We start from the raw sequence: 21009 nt of genomic DNA on the forward strand, positions 1-21009 counted from the left end.
AGACCATAGAATGAAACATGGTTTTGAACTTACTCGCAGCATCATCCTTCTCTTGCTTCCCTTTTGTATAAAATTTTATCTATGAGGTAATTTTATAAAGAACTTTCTTTTCTAAAGGTATAAAAAGGCTGAGCAAAAAAAATTAAAGTATGGCTGTTGGAACTCTGTTCCATCCACCAAATATATATCTGTATATTTGTCTCCTTATCTATATGTATGTACATACATATGCTTATAGGTATATGTATGTGTATATAACTATGTATATACACTTGTGCAATTGATGAGTCAGGTGGTCAGGCCTAGCCAGAATATGACCTCTCTATCCTTTTCTTCTTCACCAGCCACTTAAGAGTTAAAAGAGTTGAGAGTTTCTTGCTAGGCATTCTTGCCAGCCCTAGATAATTAACTTTTGTTCCATCAGTGGTGCTGACTCTGTAAACTGCCTGATGCTGTCAGCAGGGGAAAGAAGTATCTGTTCCACACCTCCTAACTGCCTTGTCAAAGCTGGCCTTATTGACAAGTATTACAAATAAAAAGGTGAGAAGTTTCTGTAACCATGTTGGTCACTTGCTGGAAATACAATACAATAGAAGCATTTAGGAGGAAGGGAATAAATTGAAGGGATCAGGGTATGTGTGAAAGAGAATTCTGAGGGAATGCAGGAAGAACTTTCCATGATCCATAAGCAGTTTTGAAGTGGCTAGGATCCCTTCTGACTTCACTGATGCTGTTGTTGTGACAATATAGTTGGGTAGCATTAAGACACATGGAATTTAAGAGTTGATGTGAAGAAAGGGTGAGAAACCCTTGCTGCTTTGGATCCTCATTTGCCAGCATCCTGTTGCTATAGCAAAAATGCCTGTGACTAGGAAAGTGGTTAGCATAGTGGTAAAGTTGAATGATTCTAGCACTTGAGAAGTAGAGGTGAAAGGATCAGATATCAGAGCCATCTGGTGTTAACTGGAGTTCAATGACACAAATTAAATGGATGTAGCACCACATCCACAGAATATTCCATGAAAATACTAAAGAACACATTTCTCAGCATCCCATGGAAATTTATCCATAATCTATGACATATTAGGACACACAACAAGTTTCTGTTGGACCACAATTGAATAAACCTGGCTACCAAGAGAAACTACAGAAAGCACTCAAACCCATGGAGACTGAACAAGACACCTGAATGGCAGTTGGATCAAGGAAGAAATAAATAAGGAAATTAATAATTCCTAGAATTGAATGAAAATGAAAATACAACCTACCCAATTCATGGGACACACAACAGTCCTAAGTGGAAGCAGTTCAGTACGGCATTAAGTACCTTCATCAAAATTTTGAGAGATGTCAAATTAACAACAATGCATCTGATCCTTGGAAAAACAAAAACAAACTGACAACTCAAAAGAGCTTGGAAAGAGATAATCTAATTCATGGCTAAAAGTAATGAAATAGAAACAAACAATACAAAGAATCATGGAAACAATAGATTCTTAGAAAAAATTAACAAGACTGATACACTATTAACCAGTTAAAACATACACACACACACACACACACACACACACACACACACACACACAGAGAGAGAGAGAGAGAGAGAGAGAGAGAGAGAGAGAGAGAGAGAAAGAGAGAGAGAGAGGTCTACATTAATACCGTTAAAAACACAAGGGAGATATCACTGTAGATGGTGAGAAAACTCAAAATCATGAGGGTATACTTAAAAATCTGAAAATCTAAAAGAAATAAATGGATTTCTAGATTTATATTACCAACCAAAGTTAACTCAAGATGAAGTACATAATATAAATATCTACAAACAATGAGATAGTATCAGTAGCTAAAATTTCTCAGCTAAAGGAAACCCAGGTGAATTCTGTGAGGAAATCTGCCACCAATGCTCCTCAAACTATTTCCAAAATACAAAAGGAAGGATCATTTCTAAATTCTCCTTATTAGACCAATTTTATCCTGAGACCAAAACCAGACCAAAAGGAGAAAAAAAGAAGAAAATACAGAAAGATAGAAATCGATTATAGTTTAACCTCTCTGATGAACGTAGACATAACAAATCACAATAAAACCCTTGCTAAGCAAATTCAAGATCACATCACCAAGATCATCCATTATGGTCATTTAGCTTCATCCCAGAGATGCAGGGACTTTCAACATACCTAAAACAATAAGCATAATCTACCACATAAATGCACTAAATGACAAAGACCACATAATTATCTCATTAGATGTAGCAAAGGCCTTCAGCAATACCCAACATCCTCTCTTCATAATACAAGTTCTGAAGAGTCTAGGGATATGGAGGACATACCTCAACATAATAAAAGCAATATAAAATAAGTCTAAAGGCAACGTTATTCTAAATGGGTAAAAACCAAGTAATTCTACTATCCTAAGGGACAGGACAAGGATAGCCTCTTTCTCCATTCTTGTTCAATATTGTGCTTGGTTAGAACATAAGACAAGTGGGTGAGAGAAAGGGAATACAAACAGGAGAGGAAGAAGCTTAAGTCTCCTTATTTGAAAATGCAATGATTCTATGTATAAAAGATCTTAAAGCACCATAAAAAACTACAGATAAGGAACACTTTCATCAAAGTAGCAGAATACAAAACCAACACATGAAAGTTGCATTTTATATACAAACATGCTAAGAAGAAAATTAGGAAACAACAACTTTAAAGATTTTTACCCCCTCCCACTTCTCTCCCATGACCAATGTTCAGCAAAATATACCTTAATTCAAATAGAGTGGCAACCTACAGAGTAAAATGATAATAATAGGAACTGGTTACCAGTTGCCCATCTGACACTGTTAGGACATAGAATATATGAAGAATAAAAAACCACCTAAATATGAAGAAAACAAATAATTAAAAAATTGAGAAAGTGAAAGATGAAACTAAACCATTCTCAAAAGAAAGAATAAATACAAAAGACTGATAAATATATTTTTTTTAATTTTACATGATTTGCTATCAGAAAAGTGCAAATTAAAGCTGATTTGTGATTTTATGTTACAAGTCAGAAGGAATAACACCAAAAAACGAAACTAAACCCTCAAATGACTACAGATGCTGATAAGACATGGAAAGGGGAACACGTTCTCAGTGTTCATGGGTGTGCTAAGTGGCACAGGAATTATAAAAGTCAGTGTGGGGGTTCCTCAGAAAGCTAGGAATGGATCTATTCTATGACCTAATCTAACTGCAACATTCTGGGGCATATTCAGCAATATTCTCTAAATGTGAAAGGTCAAAATGTTATAGGTTCAAAGCCAAGTTATATTTGGCTTTTTGGTGTTTTTTAACATCCCATCTATGTATTACTTTTCTCTGTATACAACTTTCTTGTGATGTAAAATGAAACTATTTAATTAGGTAATCTTCAATGAGATCTGTAGTAACCCCATTTAAAGCCATCTTTACTCTGTCTCTCCTGAACTGTCCTCTAAAAGCAAATGTTCAAATCTTATTTGCCTTCTTAATTGATGCTTCTTCTATCATCAACTTTTCTATCTACCCTTCATCTCCTGTCCAACTAAAATGATTTTAAAACTCTCATGGACACAATAATCTATGCTCATGAGTATTTCTTTAATAACTGTATTGACTTACCTCTGTAGGGAGGCACCTTTTTAGTGCATGCCGATCCAATTCTCCCAGAATACTGATCATCTACACTGTCTGAACTTGAATGGGCAGCAGCCTCTTAATGCACTGCTGCAAACACAAGCTTCTGCACCCGAGACCAGCAGGTACCACTACTTATTGCAGATCATGAGGCCCAAACCTAATCTGTGACTGTCCAACTCTTTCTCAGAAGAAGCTAGGACTCAGCCCACACCCATTGTCCACTTAGACTTCTTTATCTTCTTTCCCTATGAGATAATTCCTCTATTTTTTACATAAGCAGAAAGAGTAGAAATGTACAATTAGACTCCATACCAGACTGCCACTCATCACAAAACAATGCCTGTAAATCTCACCTATCAAAGTTTCATGTATATGATATGTCACTAAAGAAATGAGTTTACATCAGAGAAGGTTATTGGTATACACATATTCTGCTCCCCACAACCTTTCTGTATCTTTCTGGAGAATCAGAGGGCCTGGCAGCAGGCTCCTGTAAGAGATCCTGCGTCTGCTGACAGGTTTGGTAATTAAGAGCTCTGACATCTCTTTTGGAGACCCAGAGAATCTAATGCCTCCTTTGACCTCTGCAGGTACCAGGCAGCATGTGGTGAACAGGCATATGTACATGTAGAACTCAGGCAAACATACATGTGGCACACAGGAATACATACATATGTTGCACAGGCATACACACAGGCAAAACATTTATACCTATACATATGAAGTTAAATTTAAAAAGAAGAGACTGTGACCCTGGCATGTGAGCCTAATTCCTATCTTCTGAGGCTCTTTCTTTCACAGACCACTTATCAGTGCTTCTTGAGGCTTTTCAGGACCAAGATGATTCTTTTGTGGCATAGAACTTAAAAACTATGGTGCCTTTCACATACTAAAAGCTCCCGCATCTGGAATAACATACTTTGTCTCTGTCAATCAATCAGTAACAATTAAACTTCGGTTGAGGTTTGATCTTTTGATATGCATTGTAATGATACGTACTGGACCCCAAGGCCAGGTTGCTCCCAAGAACAAGAGGATCTGAAAACAAAGTGACCTTGCTCCTTAGTTTATAACTATAGTTTAAATAAAGATGCTGACAGCCAATAGCTGGGCAGAAGAGATATAGGTGGGGTTTGGGATCCCGGAACTTGGAGTTTGAGGGGACCATGAGGAGAAAGAGGAAAGAGGAGAGAGAAGACACCATGTGATAAGAATCTTAAAAACATAGTCATGAGGACTGGCTAATTGGAGTTGAGACAAACCCAGATTGAACATAGCAAGTAATAACTCCAGTCCAGGTTATTGTTAGGAAAGTTGATTCTAATAGCACAGAGAGTAGGTATCTGACAAGATTTAGTGCTGATAAAAGCATATTATAAACTAATGATAAGGGGCTGGAGAGATGGCTCAGTGGTTAAGAGCACTGACTTACCTTCCAGAGGTCCTGAGTTCAATTCCTAGCAACCACATGGTGGCTCACAGCCGTCTGTAATAAGATCTGATACCCTCTTCTGGTGTGTCTGACGACAGCTACAGTGTACTTATAATAAATAAATAAATATGAAAAAAAACCCTAAAGATCATGTGTCCCTTTTATTTTGGAATTAAATAAGCAAAGGTAGGGTAGAAGCTCCTGATTGGGATTAAGTATTTCCAGCAACAAAAGGCAGGTAATAACAGTGTGGCAGTGTTGCATTAAAGAAAATGGGCCTGACTCACTCAGGTGAATTTTGGCCTTTCATTTTGTAATCTAATAGTTTAGAACAAGGACTCTCCTCTGTTTAACAACACAGCAAATATAGTAATGAAAAGAATTGGGGAAATTTTGTCCTAATTGATTTTTTACAGGAGTCCCACAAGGGGATTTGTTTTTGGCCCCGACTAAGAGCAGCACACAAACCTACACATTGGATCTTCTCAGTGGATCTCTATGGGCTGTTTTCAACATTTTTTTGAAAGAGGCTTTTTTTTTTAATACCTCGATGCTTCCAGTAGATGACTTAGGTCTTGTCCTCACATCATACAACACATACATTGTTCTAAGTTAGGAACAAATGGGTCACAAAGAAGAACTAGGAAACATGGTAAAATTGAGGCTGTGCATTCATCTGAGATTGCAGGATTTCGTTAATTACTTTGGAAATCCAAAGTATAGTAAAGTTGATTACACTGTTTGTCTCAGAGGTTGGTTAGTTCTGAATAGGTTGAATATACGGTTTGCACATAGAATAAATAACTACCTATAAATGATTGCAGAGCTCATATTCACCTGGTTACAGATTGGGTGGACGTTTGATGTGTAAAGGCAATCTTCAAACAGCATTTCTCAAAAAACCCATTGTTATGGGAGGATTCAAGGCTGACTGTTCTGGGAGGGAAAAGGGGGGCTGGCTCTCCTAGTCACTGTCCAGTCTGGAGCTACTTGATGTCATAGTCTTCTTTGCTTACCGGACCTTTTAGTTTAATTGCAGTCTTCCAGATCCAGGTCATAAATTCTAGATGGCATGGCTTTAGGAATATCATCTATTACCATCAGCATCAGTGCCTGCCTCACATCCCTGAAACCATGTCACAGTGCTGTCTGGCCCTTCTCCAAAATGCAACTCAAAACTTTCATGCCTTAAGGTCTTACACCCGTAAGACAGACCAACAATGCCAGTCAGCCCCAGCCTCCCTTCTCAGCTCTGACAGTCTTGGTAGAAAGACATTGATCTTGTGTCAATGACTTGTCCTTGATGATCGGTCAGGAGAAAACTGTAGAGACATGATGGTTCAAAATAGAAGTGCTCTTCCACCTCCACTTTTCCCCTGCTTCAACAGTAGTACCTGATTTACCTTAATCCTGATCCTGTAACTCATGTTACCTTGTGCATTATGGGATCTCCTAATGACCCTTATAAATGTATTACTTATCAGAATGATAAGATGGACATTTCCTGTTTATCCAGATATGACATCACACAAATGGTTCATGACCTAACACTGAACAACTATTCCTCTGATATAAAATGGCACCTGTCCATCTTAGGAGGCAGAGTCTCTCTGAGAATTTCCTTTCTGTGTTTGTTTTGCCTGTGATATACATTCTTTATTATACCTCTTATTAATTCTAATCTGGTAAATAATTTTATACCTTTACTGCCAGCTTGCTTGTTCTCAGGCAATTTCTTTATTCCTACATAGTTTAGGAATCTGTGCCTAGAAAATGGTGCTGCCCTCAGTGGGCTAAATCTGCCCTCATTAATTAATGAGGACATCCCCCAGCAGACATACCCACAGGTCAACCTAATGTAGACAGTCTCTTATTGAAAGTCTTTTTGCAGGTAAATGTCAATTGTATCAAGTTGGAAATTGAAGCTAGCCCTCCTATCAGGTTTTATGCATTGTTGGTGATTAAATCTGGGGCCTACTTTGTGGAAACAAACCCTCTACTCACTGAAATTCATTCCCAGACCAATTTGTCATATTTATTTATAAATGTCTATAAAAATGTCCTAAGGTGTAGTGAAGGGCTCAAGTACAATGATATGACAGCAGAAAGCAAGCCTGTGACTACAGACTAGTCAAAAGCCAGTTACTATGGCTTGTCCCTGCTAGTAATACTTTGGCAGAACCCAGGGGCTCTTGGAAATGATCTGAGTGTCATCAGGAGCAGCAGAAGATAAGATGTGATGGAGTTATGTCTCCTGCCTGCTGGGCCACAGACTCAATGAATGTCAGTACCCAAGTAGCCTGACTTGGGATGGCTGGATGTCAAGACCCTCTTCCTAAGCACAAGCCATGGGGTTTTGAGCCTCTTAGGGCTGACCTTCCTACCACATGCCTAGATAAGGTTCTGCTCTAGTGCTGAGGAAGTGATGCTAGGAGCCTTGGCTTTGTGTGCTGTTAGGTACTTTCTCATGGAGACAGAATGAGTGGATAATGCTACATCTCTCTAGGGATGGGAGGGAATAAAGAACTTGTTGGGATAAGAATTAGCAGATTGATTATCTCCAGGTATGATGGTTGTCAATTTTTTCAAAACCCAGCCTTCTCTCTTACATTGCCTAAAGGCATGGGTAGTTTAATTAAAGATCATCTTCTCGCACAGATGCATAGTTTCAGCACCTTACCTGCATTCTAGTCCGTGTCCCTGTTCTTCTAGCCCTGTCCTTTTTGATCTCAACTTTTCCGAGCCTCTAACCTCCAACCTTATAACCTGACCCCAGCCCTGTGGTGCCCCAGGTTCAAGCCCAGGCTCATTGAGCCAAAGCTCCATTCCTTCACACTGAAAGAGCCTACCGACCCAGAAATCCCGTGTCCCAGGCTTCCGGGTCATGGCCAACTGGTTTATGAGAGCCCAAGACTTAGCTATAAGGCCTGGTGATAAGAAATGCTAAGCTGTGAATGCCTTTCCAGCTGAGGCCCTCCCTGCCATGCTAGATGCTGTGCCTGCTTCCTGGAAGGAATAGACACTCTGGGAGTGGAAAGCAGCTGAGGGTCTGAACTGTTTCCAAAGTTCTGCACCTCTGGGCAGATGCCAATAAGACCCAGGAAGCCTAGGGTTCCATAGTGGTAGGCCACTGTTGAGTGTACTTTCCTCCACTGGTTTGACCATGTTATCCCTCCCTCCATCTGGTTCAACCCTTCCCTGCCTACTAGTGAGGTCATTTTGGTGACTCAACTCACTCTCTTCTTACCAGTATCATTCTCCAGGTGTCTCAGGGGGAGGCACTGTCTTTTCTGACCCCACCTAGGTTGAATATTCTCAAATGCCCTGCTTATCCCCCCAGCACCTGCTACTGGGAGTGCCTGAATTCTTAGGCTCGTGGGTTCATAGGCCAGTTCTCACCAGCCTCACTCAGTTCCCAACCCTGGTGCATTGGGCCTGGTCATAGAGACTGTTAATATCTGACCCTCACTTCCCTATCATTCATCCCTCCAGTCAAACCCAAATCATATGAAGGTGGAACTAAATTATTGCACAAAATTAGCTTCAAATCTCCATGGAAAGGCTGCCATATACCCTTACCCATACACATCACACACACATACACACGCACACACACACACACACACACACACACACACACGCATGCACACACACACACACAAACACACATACACACACACCAATAAAGAAAGTAAACAAACTATGTTTCCTTAATTTCCTTAAATTCTTCTATCTTCTGTTTTCCCATCTTGCTGTCACAGCCACTAGACTGCTGGGTCAAATGATCCATTTGCATGATGTCTGCTTCCTCCCTTACTGTAAGGGTATCCTCTTTTGTGTTTTATTAACTTTATTTACTTATTTAGATAGAGTGACTCACTCTGTGTCTTTGGTCGGACTCTCTATTTAAACCAGGCTGTTCTTGAACTTGAAGAGTTCTTTCTGCCTCTTCTTTCCTAGTGCTGGGATCAAGGGAGTGCACCTGGCACTTCCTATCCTCTTCTGTAAGCACCTCTCTGGTTCCTGTTAGTGCTTTTTACTCGGAAAAAACTGGCAGCATTGGTTCCCTGCCTGGTTCCCCTCCTGCTATGCTTCCTGTGAAGCAAACCTTTCTATCTTAATTTTGAGGATACTGATACATGCTCAGAAGTCTGTAGACCCACGGGTATGACATCATGGATATAAAACAGACTAATATCTAAGCTAAATTGCCTCCTATCTCATGATACACCAACGAGCCATAGGTTTCCTGTATGTGGCATGCACACACTTCCATGTTTCCCAGCCTGCACAATTGGAATATTCTCTCCTGAGTGTCATGTCCTCAGCTTATCCTCAGTCTTCAGTTCTCAGTTCTAGTGAAAAGGACACTGACACCCTTTTTGGTCCATATTCCCAAAGGCGAACCTATAGTTCTCGCCTCTGCTTGTTCTTCTCCCTGTATCCAACATTGGTACTGCACATGCCATAACATATTTCATCTGCTAACCCATCTGTACTAAGGCCAGAAACTGCATCTTCTCGATTTCCGCTTCTAGGTGGCCCTTGGATGGTTCTGTAAGTAGAATAAGCCCATGGAACAAATGAAACAATTATACCACATCTGGTATGCCACTGGCACCATTTTTTTCCAATGCTAGCCAGCTACATAATAAAGTTCCTAAGGCCAATTCTCACACCTAAACGTTCTGAAGAACAAGATTATAATTGTTCTAAAGAACTTTACCTACCTATGATGTTACATAGTTAGCTGACAGGCTGAAAAGAACCTGTCTTTGGGAAGCTCTTAGTTGTTCTGAGACAAGCTGTTGGCCCTGGAAAACAGGAGGGAAAGCAGTGTGTGTTTGGAGGAAAAGTCTGAGGAGGCTGCAGTAGTGACTAGACAACAGAGTCCTGTTGCACAAATTCCTTTCTCCTTGAGCTCAGCAACCAGTTGCCTTCCTCACAAGAGACTGGGGTGCTGTGCTTTAAGTGTTCCCAGAAAAATTCACACTGAAGCCAATCCCGCATGTGAGGTCTTAGGAGGTGGGGTTCTTTGTGGAATGACTAGGCCATGAAAGCTTTGCTATAATTCAGCTAAAGCGTTTATTACTAATAGATTGGTTAGTAGTGGGCTATCTTGAGTGGGTCTATTATGTAGCCCAGTTACCCTTGTTCCTTGTATGTATTTCTTTCATAGTGTCAAGACAAGTACTGAAACAGAACGCTATAGATTATCTCTACCAGCAAAAAGATTTTCATTTAGAAGCAGTCCCTCAACGTTGTGCCTCTAAGCTTCTAGAATTAGAAGTTAATTAAACCCCTGCTTTTTACAACATATGTCGTCTACAGTATTCAGTGATGGCCAATGAAAATGAGCTAAGGCAAATAGGCATTGTGAAGGGAGGTTTTGTACTTTCATTTAAATACTCAGACACATTTTATCAAGAACGACAGTGACATATTCATCTCATATCATCCCCATTTTTCTTTTAGAATACCCAGGGTGACATTTTAGATTTATCCCCTTTGTGTGAAATCTAAATGGATGTTCAGGGGGATTTTTCAAGATGGCCACAAAGATGACCAGGGAGGTTCTTTTTTGGTCTCCAAGACCATTGGCTTCAGTGCAAACTCTAATTATAATTCTTTTCTCCCACAACAACCCCAGAGCTAGGGGTGGTAGAGTGTTGCTCCTAAGCTCTAATCAGAAGTTACCTGAAATTAGTTTCATAGACCTCAAGCCCCACACTATTATGTCTCCAGGGAGCACTGTCCTGGGATTCCCTATGCAGACTGCATACATAGCCTTTTCCAGCAGTGATCTGGGATCTCAGGCCAGTCTACTGGTCAGCTGTACCCGGTCCTAGCTAGGTGGATACCTGCCTCCTCGTTTGCATTTTCAAAGGGATCACTTATCAATGTCAGGGTAGATAAGAACTTGAGCTTCTTTTGTTATGGAAAAAGACACAGACCAGCACGTCTGGGAACCCGGCCATTCAGGTAGCTAATCACAGATGACGCAGTGCCAGTTTATTGCCAAAGAGGCTGAGCATGGACAGGCTCCCCAAGTTTGAAATGTGTTTTGCAAAGGATTTTGGTTTGGGGTATCTTGGGTTGGCAAAGGAAAATTAACTGTAGAGGAAGTGACAGTGGTCTGCCTCTGTCACTCAGTCTTCCTGGCTCCTTATGGAATGATATTCAGAATATAGTGAATATAGCTTCAGGTGTAATGCAGGTACAGAGTAGGGTCATGGGGAAAAAGAAAAAAGAAGGAAACAAAAGTAGCCTTCATTTCACTGAAAGTACCCCAGACAACTGTTATCCTGCTACAATTGCCTACTTTTCACCTTGCTGAGGCTGTTCTGGAATGGATGTGTTTGTGTGCAGAGCTATTTCAGCCTCAGAACAAGGTGACTTTTGCCTCATGGCAGGTTTTGCTCAGAGGAAGATCATTGGTGCCTCAGGACAAGAAGGGAAAGAATTAACCTTAGCTACTGCTTCAATCTTTTTTAAGAGTTCCAGTAACACCCAGAGGAGAGCCTCAGAAGGTGACTCCTAGTGAATCATGTAAGCCTTCTTTTCTCCCACATTTGCCTTGAAAACAAACCCTGAATTCAAAAGATGGTGTGTGTGTGCGTGTGTTTCATTATGAAGGACCCTAAGGAATTTCACGAGACTTAATCCTACCACCTCAGGTCAAGGCTAGGCCAAGTTCCATTCTCCACCCACAGTTCTTGGGAGGAGCAGGGACATTCTTGAAAAACTGCAGAATGTGTGACCTGACCCACTGATCTCATGGCTCTGTCACATGCTTGCTAACCAATAGATCAAAGGCTATTTGCTTAGCCAATGAATTTAAATTTTAACCTTACTGATGTAACCTGTACCCCTGAAGAGTGTAAAAACTGATTGTAACAGCCTTTTGGGGTTGTTTCTTCTCTGGCCGTAGGCCACTCCAGTGCACTGGACTAATAAACCTCTTGCTTTTGCATTGATCCCCGATATCTCATTCATGGGAACCTCAAATAGGTAAGACTCAGTTTGGGTCTTACAATTACAGCTCAGACTGATATGGAGTGGTCTGGAACCTATTACATGGAGAAGACTGGATTCAAGTTTATGGGAATTCTCCTTCCTGCTCATTGCACTGCATGGGTCACCATTCTAGGGTTGTTTTCTTCTGTACAATTTAGGAGCATGCCTTTGTTTTCTGCCTGTATTCTCTATGTCTTTATGACAGAACCTTTTTCTATGTACACTCCATTTATTTTGGGAAGAGTGTACGTTTTAAGGGGGTAGTATTTAATAGAGAGACAACATTGATTTTGACAGGAAGTAGATGTACAGACCTTCAAACCAACCTATAAAGAGACATACCTTTCATTTTACAGTTTTTTCATGACTTAGTGGCCTAAGGATTGAGACACTTGGAAACACATTGCAGAACTGGTCATTTCTCAACACTAATGAACTATCCTGGACTACCTGCCTGAGCAACATTCCCTAAAAGAGATGTTATCCAAATGGTTTTTAGATAGCCATTCACCTTCCAATTCATTGGCTTTGTATTAAATACACTTTTTGTTCTCTGAGCGCTCTGCTTCTGGGCTGTTTGGCACTATGGGTTGTAGTAGAATAAAAGTTTTTGTGATTAACTCATGTCTTCTATAATCTAGATCTTATTAAAAAACATCTGGTCTACCGATTTTCTTTCACAATCAGTAAGGTAAAACATTTTTTACATATTCATGGTCCTGTAATATTTTCTGCTTCATGTCTGGTCTGTCTTTTAGAAGTGATGTATAACTTTACCATGCTTCATAGGTGAGTCACTAGACATGACTATTATTGGTATTTCACTGGAAAAAGTGTTGGATCACTTGGCACACACAGCCAGAGTGTAATGTGGCATGGTGATGAAGGTTTGCCACACGCCAGCTGAACACCTTTGTTGTTAATGGGAAACACTATAGTTTCATAGAAAGCTAACGACATAGGCATGATTTGAAGGATATGTGTAGGGAGTCTGCCTCTGGAACACTCCTGGTTTTCTATGATAGTTATGTGGTCATTACACATTTAATCAAACTGAATTAACCAAACAGTTGACAGTGCTGGGTGGCTTGGTCCATTGGTGGGTTTCTGCTTCTCTAAGGTTCCAGTGGCTAGACTTGTAGCCTTCCATGGTTTCACTCACTGTGCTCAGGTTTCCAGGAAGTATTGTAAATCAACTCAAACCCTCCACCACTGACCAGCTATTCTTTGTTAGGAAAGGAAGATATTAGAGCTGTATGTAGACGTCCAGTGTAAACACATACAGCATGTATTTTCTCAGAAAAGCTGGAAGGATAAGCCAGAAACATTGAACTAGAGAGGGAAAGATCCAATGGGCATTCCTTTACATTTAAGTCCTTTAAAAGTAAAACACTCCAATCTGGGCTGGAGGCCTGGTTTGTTATCAACAAATAGCTAGGTAGAGGATTCTGAGTCTGGTAAGAGATCTGGAAAGTGTCCTACAAAAGTGTCTATCTTCTGACCCTTAAACCAGTGTACCCACCAGGACACCATTCACCTCAAGAGCACTGTGAGATGGCAAAAGGATTTTCATCATCATTTGATAAAATACCAGATCTTCAGTGTCTAATTATTTTGGACTAGAAGAGTAATGGAGTCTTAGGACACCTACCTGTGCTTCCCTTCCACGCCCTGCCCCTAATTCCTTTGTTTATCTGTGAATGCTAGGCAAATGCTCCCTCTAGCCCCAGTAGTAAAAGTCTTCTTTCCCCTCTCACTTTAAACTTTGGTTCTGCTTTGTCCCATTTGTGCCCACTAAGAGGTGGCACACTTCTAGTGTCGATGAGCCAGTCTTGACAAAGGCAGAATGGGCAGACTGGTGAAACCACATCCTAGTCCGCTGTAGGAAACCACCCAGAGACTCCAGCCCCTGTTGAGGTTGCAGTTAGTAAAAGGCATTCAGGACCAGGAAAAGAAAAAAAAAAAAAAAAAAAAAAAAATCCAAGGCTGAAATGGCAACTCTGGCGGTCAAGAGACAAAGGATGGGCTGCATTGTTGGGCTTAAGCCACCTATCCCTGCCCTTCTCCTTTCCTTAACACAATAGACCAGCGCCCAGAGCTCCAGACTCCGCCTGCTTCTCCGCCCAGTCAGTATATGATGCCCAGGGCACAGCCAGTGCCTTTCAGATCTCTGATCATCTTGCTGTCTCCGGGTGAACCTAGTGTCTGGGGTACGTTCTGCTGAGGGCTGGCTTTGGCACGGGGCGCTGGGGACTCGGGCGGGCAGGGACAGGCGTGGTGCGGGGCGATCAGGGTTAGGGTTTTCATCCTGAACTGCGCGGTTGCTGGTTTCTTCAGAGGCTTCTGACTCGGTCCAGAGAGTCCATCGTTTTGTGTTCTGAACCAGCTGGAGGCCTCGCTGGTTCATTGAGGAAGTGATTTGTGCATTATGGGGTTGGTGCATCGTATCGGGAGCCACATGTGAATCTGCTTGCCCAGACTTGGAGATCCAAAACTTGGGACACGTGAGACAGTTTTTGGAATCTCAGAGGGCGGGGCGCAGCGGGGGTGGGGTGGGGTGGGAAGAGAGGCCTGAGAGTCAGTGCTAAGGGTTTTGGACCTGCTTTTGTGGACACTCTCTGGAATGTGTTGTGGTTTTTGTGAACCTGGAAAGTTAGGTTCAAACTCTTTGGAGACCCTCAGTTTGAGAAGATGGATACTCCTAAAGAGCTCTCTTGATCATTTTGGTGTGCTTTCTATTAAACTCTTGTCCGGCAAGAGTTAAGGGATTTAGTGTCTACCTAGACACGCACAAAGCTTTAATCCAATTTTTATTCTAGATGAAACTGTCTTGTGAGTTACTTTATTTTTTCCCTCTTGTTCTCTCTCTCTCTCTCTCTCTCTCTCTCTCTCTCTCTCTCTCTCTCGATGGGCCCAGATCCTTGCTGTGCTGTGCTGAGCTTGCTCTGCCCCTTAATAACAGGCCTGAAACTCCCTTTTCTCTTAAAATTGTTTTGAGAATTAAAAATAACAGAAAATTAAAATTCCCATGGTTTCAATGTTACTGGAAATCTTAGGGAGCCCTATCTGGAGTATCACCTGTCTCTAAGAAAACTGAGGTTCTCAATGATTCTTTGAATCCTTGCTTATTTACTTATTTATTTTTAAGAATAGGCACAGAAGGAAAGTAGAACATAGCTTTATTAGAGTTTAAAAGAAAAGCCACAGAACAGCTTCTGGGTTTTTGAGGTGGAGTAGAGGAAGAGAAAGGTCCTACTGATTGAGTTAGGGATGGAGGGTCAGCAGCCAACCTCACATTAGAAAGGGAAACAGTGAATAGAACTGGGAAGGCATACTTAAACTGTGCCCAGGAATCAGAAAAAAAAAAAAAAAAAAAAAAAAAAAAGAGAGAGAGAGAGAGAGAGAGAGAGAGAGAGAGAGAGAGAGAGAGAGACAAAAAGGAGGAAAGAGGAAAAACCAAGCCTTTCCCTTTCTTGACTCAGAAAGATGGGCAGAGCAACCAGAGCCTCACAGCAGCTGGGAAGGGACAGTACCAGGCGTGGGCTTCATAGAAAGGAAAAGTGCATTATCTCCTTAAGGAGATAATTATTCTCCTCGGTACTTAGCTTGGCCTTAGCTGAATTCCCTTCAGAGGTGTGGTCTCTTAGGCCGGTGATTAACTCTTGCTTTTGAGTAGCTTGGAATTTTAGACATCCCCGGGCCAGAGGTAGAGTCTGATCTCTTGATCAGAAGGAAACAGCTTTTCTTTAATGGGCCTCTATAGAGACCTGTGACTAAGGCTATTGTAGCAATGTTCTCTCTGAAGAGGGATCATTAAATCATTTAGAAGTGGTATAAAGTTGGAAATAGATATAATCCACCCTGTTTTGTTTTTGTTGACCCCACCACCCCGTTTCTCTGTATAACAGCCCTTGCTGTCCTGGAACTCACTTTGTAGACCAGGCTGGGCTTGAACTCACAGACTCACAGAGATCCACCTGCCTCTACCTCCTGACTACTGTGATTATAAGCAATATAACTCAATTTTTTGCCATGAAAATCTACAGATCCAGTTTTATACCTGTTCACTAGAAGGATTTACTATCTGGACTAGAGTTTGGTTCTGCCCTCATAAGTAGCCTCCAGGCAAGGGAGATGTGCTTCCTCCCTTCAGGCATTTCTGGTCAGGGAACCAGGGACATTACTAGAACTGATACTTTTGGGGCCCCTGATCCCCAAGTGCCTAGCCAGTTTCTTATCATCAGGAACATTTATGGAGAACTGTGGGAATGCTGGGTGAAGTTTAACAGTGTGTGTGTGTATGGGGGTGGGGTTGCTTTGCAACATAACTATTCCTAAGGATGTTTGTCTCTCTCTGGTGTGGTTTAGGTGTGCTGTGTGATGCTGAGTAATCTTTCAGTTAACGACATGCGATCATAGATTTGAGGTTCCGGGATAGCTCATGTATCCGTTTACACGGGGAGTGTCTTGCTTTTCAGGTCTATTCTGAGGAATTGAACCCACTATGGCTTGTGTCATCAAATAGAGAAAGGAGTGTTTTGTTCACACTCGGGTCCATAAACTATGACCACCTGTCTTCCTACATCTGCATGTCTGTTTCCATGGATTACATATGTATAATCAGCAGATAGAAATGAAAAATTAAAAAAATTGGGAGAGAGGCCACGTGTGGTGGTGTATACCTGTAATCCCAGAACTCAGGAGACTGAGGTAGAAGGATGACAGTGAGGCCAGCCTGGGTTGTATAGCAAGACTCTAACTCAGACGAACCCCCCCCCCCATCCCGCCATTTTCCAAACAGTGTGGTGTACAGGCTTCATTTATCTGGCAGTTACATTGTATTGAGTATTGTATGTCATCTACAGATAATTTTAAGTTATATAAGTGAATTGAGCACTTAAGTATTGTGGCATTTCAGATACCAAATGAATATTTAGATACACAGGAATGACTGTATTTAAAATCAAATCAGGCCAATTCCACTCTGGAGCTTTTTTTGACAGGGCTTCTCTGTGTAGCCTTAGCTGTCCTAGAACTTGTTCTGTAGACTAGGCCTCAAATTTAGAGATTTGCCTGACTCTGCCTTCCTCTTACTATAATCAAAGGAATGCTCTACCATGATTGGCCCAAAGCATCTCTTAAAGCCAATTATAGCTATCCCAGACCTCTAATAATACAAGGAATTAGGACATAGTCAGATTCTCCACCTTCTACCCTGATTCTGGCAGAAATGGCAGACAGGAGCTGCAGGATCGCATAGAAGACCCATATCTATTTCCAAGCTTGCTGGATCTGGGTTAGTAAGGTAGTCAGTCTCTGTAGACCTTCTAGCTGTGTGCTGGGCCATTGTTCTGACAGAAGGAGAACAGATGGGACAAAAGACTGATTCCCCACAGCTTAGCAAATGCTCTCAGTCAGCCCTTTACACCTACCCAGTAGGCTTTTTTCCAAATTGTCACACAAATATCATTCTTTGTGTGCTTGGACACAGAGAAAGTTGGTATGGTAATGTTGACTGACAGAATATAGCATTACCTAGGAAATATTGATCTAGGCAAACTATGAGTTCTTTTTTTTTTTTAATTTCTCACGGGCAAATTACTATTTTTTTGCCAATTTAAATAGTTTTATTATTCCATATTACTTGTTTTGGGTCCCTGTGGAATAATGCTATACCCTCTACTTGGACTGACTTAATCCACTTCTTCAATGGTGGGGGCTGAAGAAGCACCACCAGATGGAGGAGCTCCACCACCATGGAAGCCACCAGGCATTCCTCCAGGCATGCCACCAGCACTCTGGTGCAGCTTGGGAATGATAGGATTGCAGACTTTCTCCAGTTCTTCCTGCTGATGCTCAGATTCTTTCTTCTCTGCAGTCTGGTTCTTATCCAGCCAGCTGATGATGTCATTGCACTTGTCAAGAACCTTCTGTTTGTTCTCATCATTGATCTTGCCTTGAAGTTTCTCATCTTCAACAGTTGCTTTCATGTTGAAGGCATAAGACACCAGTGAATTCTTGGAGGAAACCTTATTTCTCTGCTTCTTATCCTCAGCCTTGTACTTCTCAGCTTCTTGGACCATGTGCTCAATATCCTCCTTACTTAAGTGGCCCTTGCCATTGTGATGGTGATCTTGTTCTCCTTTCCTGTGCTCTTATCTGCAGCAGAAACACGGAGGATGCCATTGGCATCAATGTCAAAAGTAACCTCAATCTGAGGCACCCCACGGGGTGCAGGAGGTATGCCTGTGAGCTCAAACTTTCCTAGCAGGTTGTTGTCCTTGGTCATGGCCCTTTCACCTTCATACACCTGAATGAGTACACCGGGCTGGTTGTCAGAGTAGGTGGTGAAAGTCTGTATCTGCTTGGTGGGAATGGAGGTATTGCACTTGATGAGGACAGTCATGACTCCACCAGCAGTCTCAATACCAAGGGAAAGAGGAGTGACATCCAAGAGCAGCAGATCCTGAACATTCTCAGACTTGTCTCCAGATAGAATGGCTGCCTGGACAGCTGTACCATAGGCAACAGCTTCATCTGGGTTAATGCTCTTATTTAGTTGTTTTCCATTGAAGAAGTCTTGCAGAAGTTTCTGAATCATAGGGATTCTGGTAGAACCACCCACGAAGACAATATCATGGATCTGTGACTTGTCTAGTTTGGCATCTTGAAGGGCCTTCTCCACAGGGTCCAGTGTGCCACGGAACAGGTCAGCATTCAACTCCTCAAATCGAGCACGGGTAATGGAGGTATAGAAGTCAACTCCCTCATAGAGAGAATCAATCTCAATACTGGCCTGGGTGCTGGAGGATAGTGTGAGCTTGGCCTGCTCACAGGCAGTGTGGAGACGCCGGACAGCTCTCTTGTTCTCGCTGATGTCCTTCTTGTGCTTCCACTTAAACTCAGCAATGAAATGGTTGACCATGCGGTTGTCAAAGTCTTCTTCACCCAAGTGGGTGTCTCCAGCTGTTGATTTGACTTCAAAAATTCCATCCTCAATAGTGAGGATTGACACATCAAAAGTGCCACCTCCCAAGTCAAAAATCAACACATTCCTTTTAGCTCCAACCTTCTTATCTAAGCCATAAGCAACAGCAGCAGTGGTTGGTTCATTGATAATTCGACGTACATTGAGGCCAGCAATAGTTCCGGCATCTTTTGTTGCCTGCCGCTGAGAGTCATTGAAGTAAGCTGGCATTGTGACCACAGCATTGGTAACAGTCTTTCCAAGGTAAGCTTCTGTAATTTCCTTCATTTTTGTCAGAACCATTGAGGAAACTTCCTCTGAGTAGAACTTTTTGTCTCCCCCTTGTATTTGACTTGGACCTTGGGCCTGCATCATTCACCACCATGAAGGGCCAGTGTTTCATATCAGACTGAACAACAGCATTATGAAACCTACGTCCGATCAGACGTTTGGCATCAAAAACTGTGTTGGTGGGGTTCATTGCAACATGGTTCTTGGCCGCATCCCCAATTAATCTTTCTATGTCAGTGAAAGCAACATAGCTCGATGTGGTGCGGTTACCCTGGTCATTGGCAATGATTTCCACCTTCCCATGCTGGAAGACACCCACACAGGAGTAGGTGGTGCCAAGATCAATACCAACTGCAGGTCCCTTAGACATGGTTGCATGTGTGTAGGCTCGGCTGCGTTGACAAGACCTCACAAATGCCTGAGAGCTGGCTCCACGTTGAATGAGAGCGCAAATTACTATTTTAATTATGTTATTTGATTTGGGAAGATCCGTGGAGACAAGTGGAGGGGTAGGGGGATGGGAGTGGGTTGGGGGAAGGAGATAACATTTGAAATGTAAATACAGAGAGTATCTAATTTAAAAAAAAAGATTTTGAAAGACCATTGTGGTCAGCACCGTTTCCTGAGCTTGGGTCCCACTATGGATGCTGTGTGAGGGACTGCCTTCCTAGCTTCTTTGCCATGAGGAACCAGGAGCCAAAACAGACCCTTTCTCGCTGAAGTTGCTTTTGCCAGTGTATTTTATCACAGCATCAGAAGACAGAGCTAAGACTGAAGGCAAGTCCCAGATGAGCTCAGTCCAAGAATTTTACTATCTGACAAATGGTTTATTCAGAAAGGGGCAGGTGGGGAGGAAGAGAGGGAGAGGGAAAGGGAAAGAGCAGAGTCTGTCCATGAAAACCCAGCATTACTTAAAAATTGTGGCCAGAGTGAAAAGGACATGCTCTTGAATTGCTAGATTGAAAGGTCTGTTCCTTTTCAAGCAAATGAGCTGTGACCAGATAGTGACATGATATTTAGATATCTGGGGATCAATGAGATATGAGTTTATAAACTTTCAGACAGGCAGGTGACGGAGGGATCTTGATGGAGCTAGCATCAGAATGTCCTCAGACTCCTGAGCAGAAAAGTTGGTCTCTGGGAAACAGTGAAGAAGGGGCGCGGATGTCATTCGCATACCCTACATAGACCCTGTGAAAAGCACAGTGGCATGGAAGAATAATTAAATTAATTAGTGACAATCTGTGTTAGAAAGTTATTGGACAATATACTCCATTAATGGGAGGATAACTCACCACCAGGCAAGAACACATCGGTAAAGGAGCATGAGCTGTGCATCACAGCCCTATGCATGAGCATAGGCAGCCAATTCAAAGTGGCTTCATGTCAATAAATCGGCTTATAGACAGCAGCTGATGTGACACATTCATATAATAACAGCAGTGAGTAGTGAGTGTGCCTGTCCCCAGGTGAATGCCTACAAGTGCAAGTGTGTCTTAGAAGATTAAAGGGCACAAGATCTTCAGAGAACTTCAATGGCAATCCGATTTACAGCATGGTCCATGAAGACTTCGGAAAAAAAAAATCTCCTCTGGCTTGTCATTGGTCTGCCAAACAGCAGCAGCTGGACTTTTATCTACTGAGTATAT

The 21009-nt window shown here is 42.0% G+C and overlaps 1 protein-coding gene across 1 annotated transcript; it reads right to left on the reverse strand.

The window, feature by feature from the left end:
- Positions 1–17795: 17795 nt before the first annotated feature.
- On the reverse strand, positions 17796–19730 carry LOC308414295 (heat shock cognate 71 kDa protein-like; the record flags this gene model as incomplete). Its single annotated transcript, XM_080909505.1, is given in 4 exon segments — positions 17796–18226; positions 18229–19398; positions 19401–19439; positions 19442–19730. Coding segments are annotated over 4 exon segments (1929 nt in total).
- Between the last annotated feature and the right edge of the window lie 1279 nt (positions 19731–21009).

The sequence above is a fragment of the Micromys minutus genome (genome assembly GCF_963924665.1).
Source record: "Micromys minutus genome assembly, chromosome: 1".
In the NCBI taxonomy this organism is placed as follows: domain Eukaryota; kingdom Metazoa; phylum Chordata; class Mammalia; order Rodentia; family Muridae; genus Micromys; species Micromys minutus.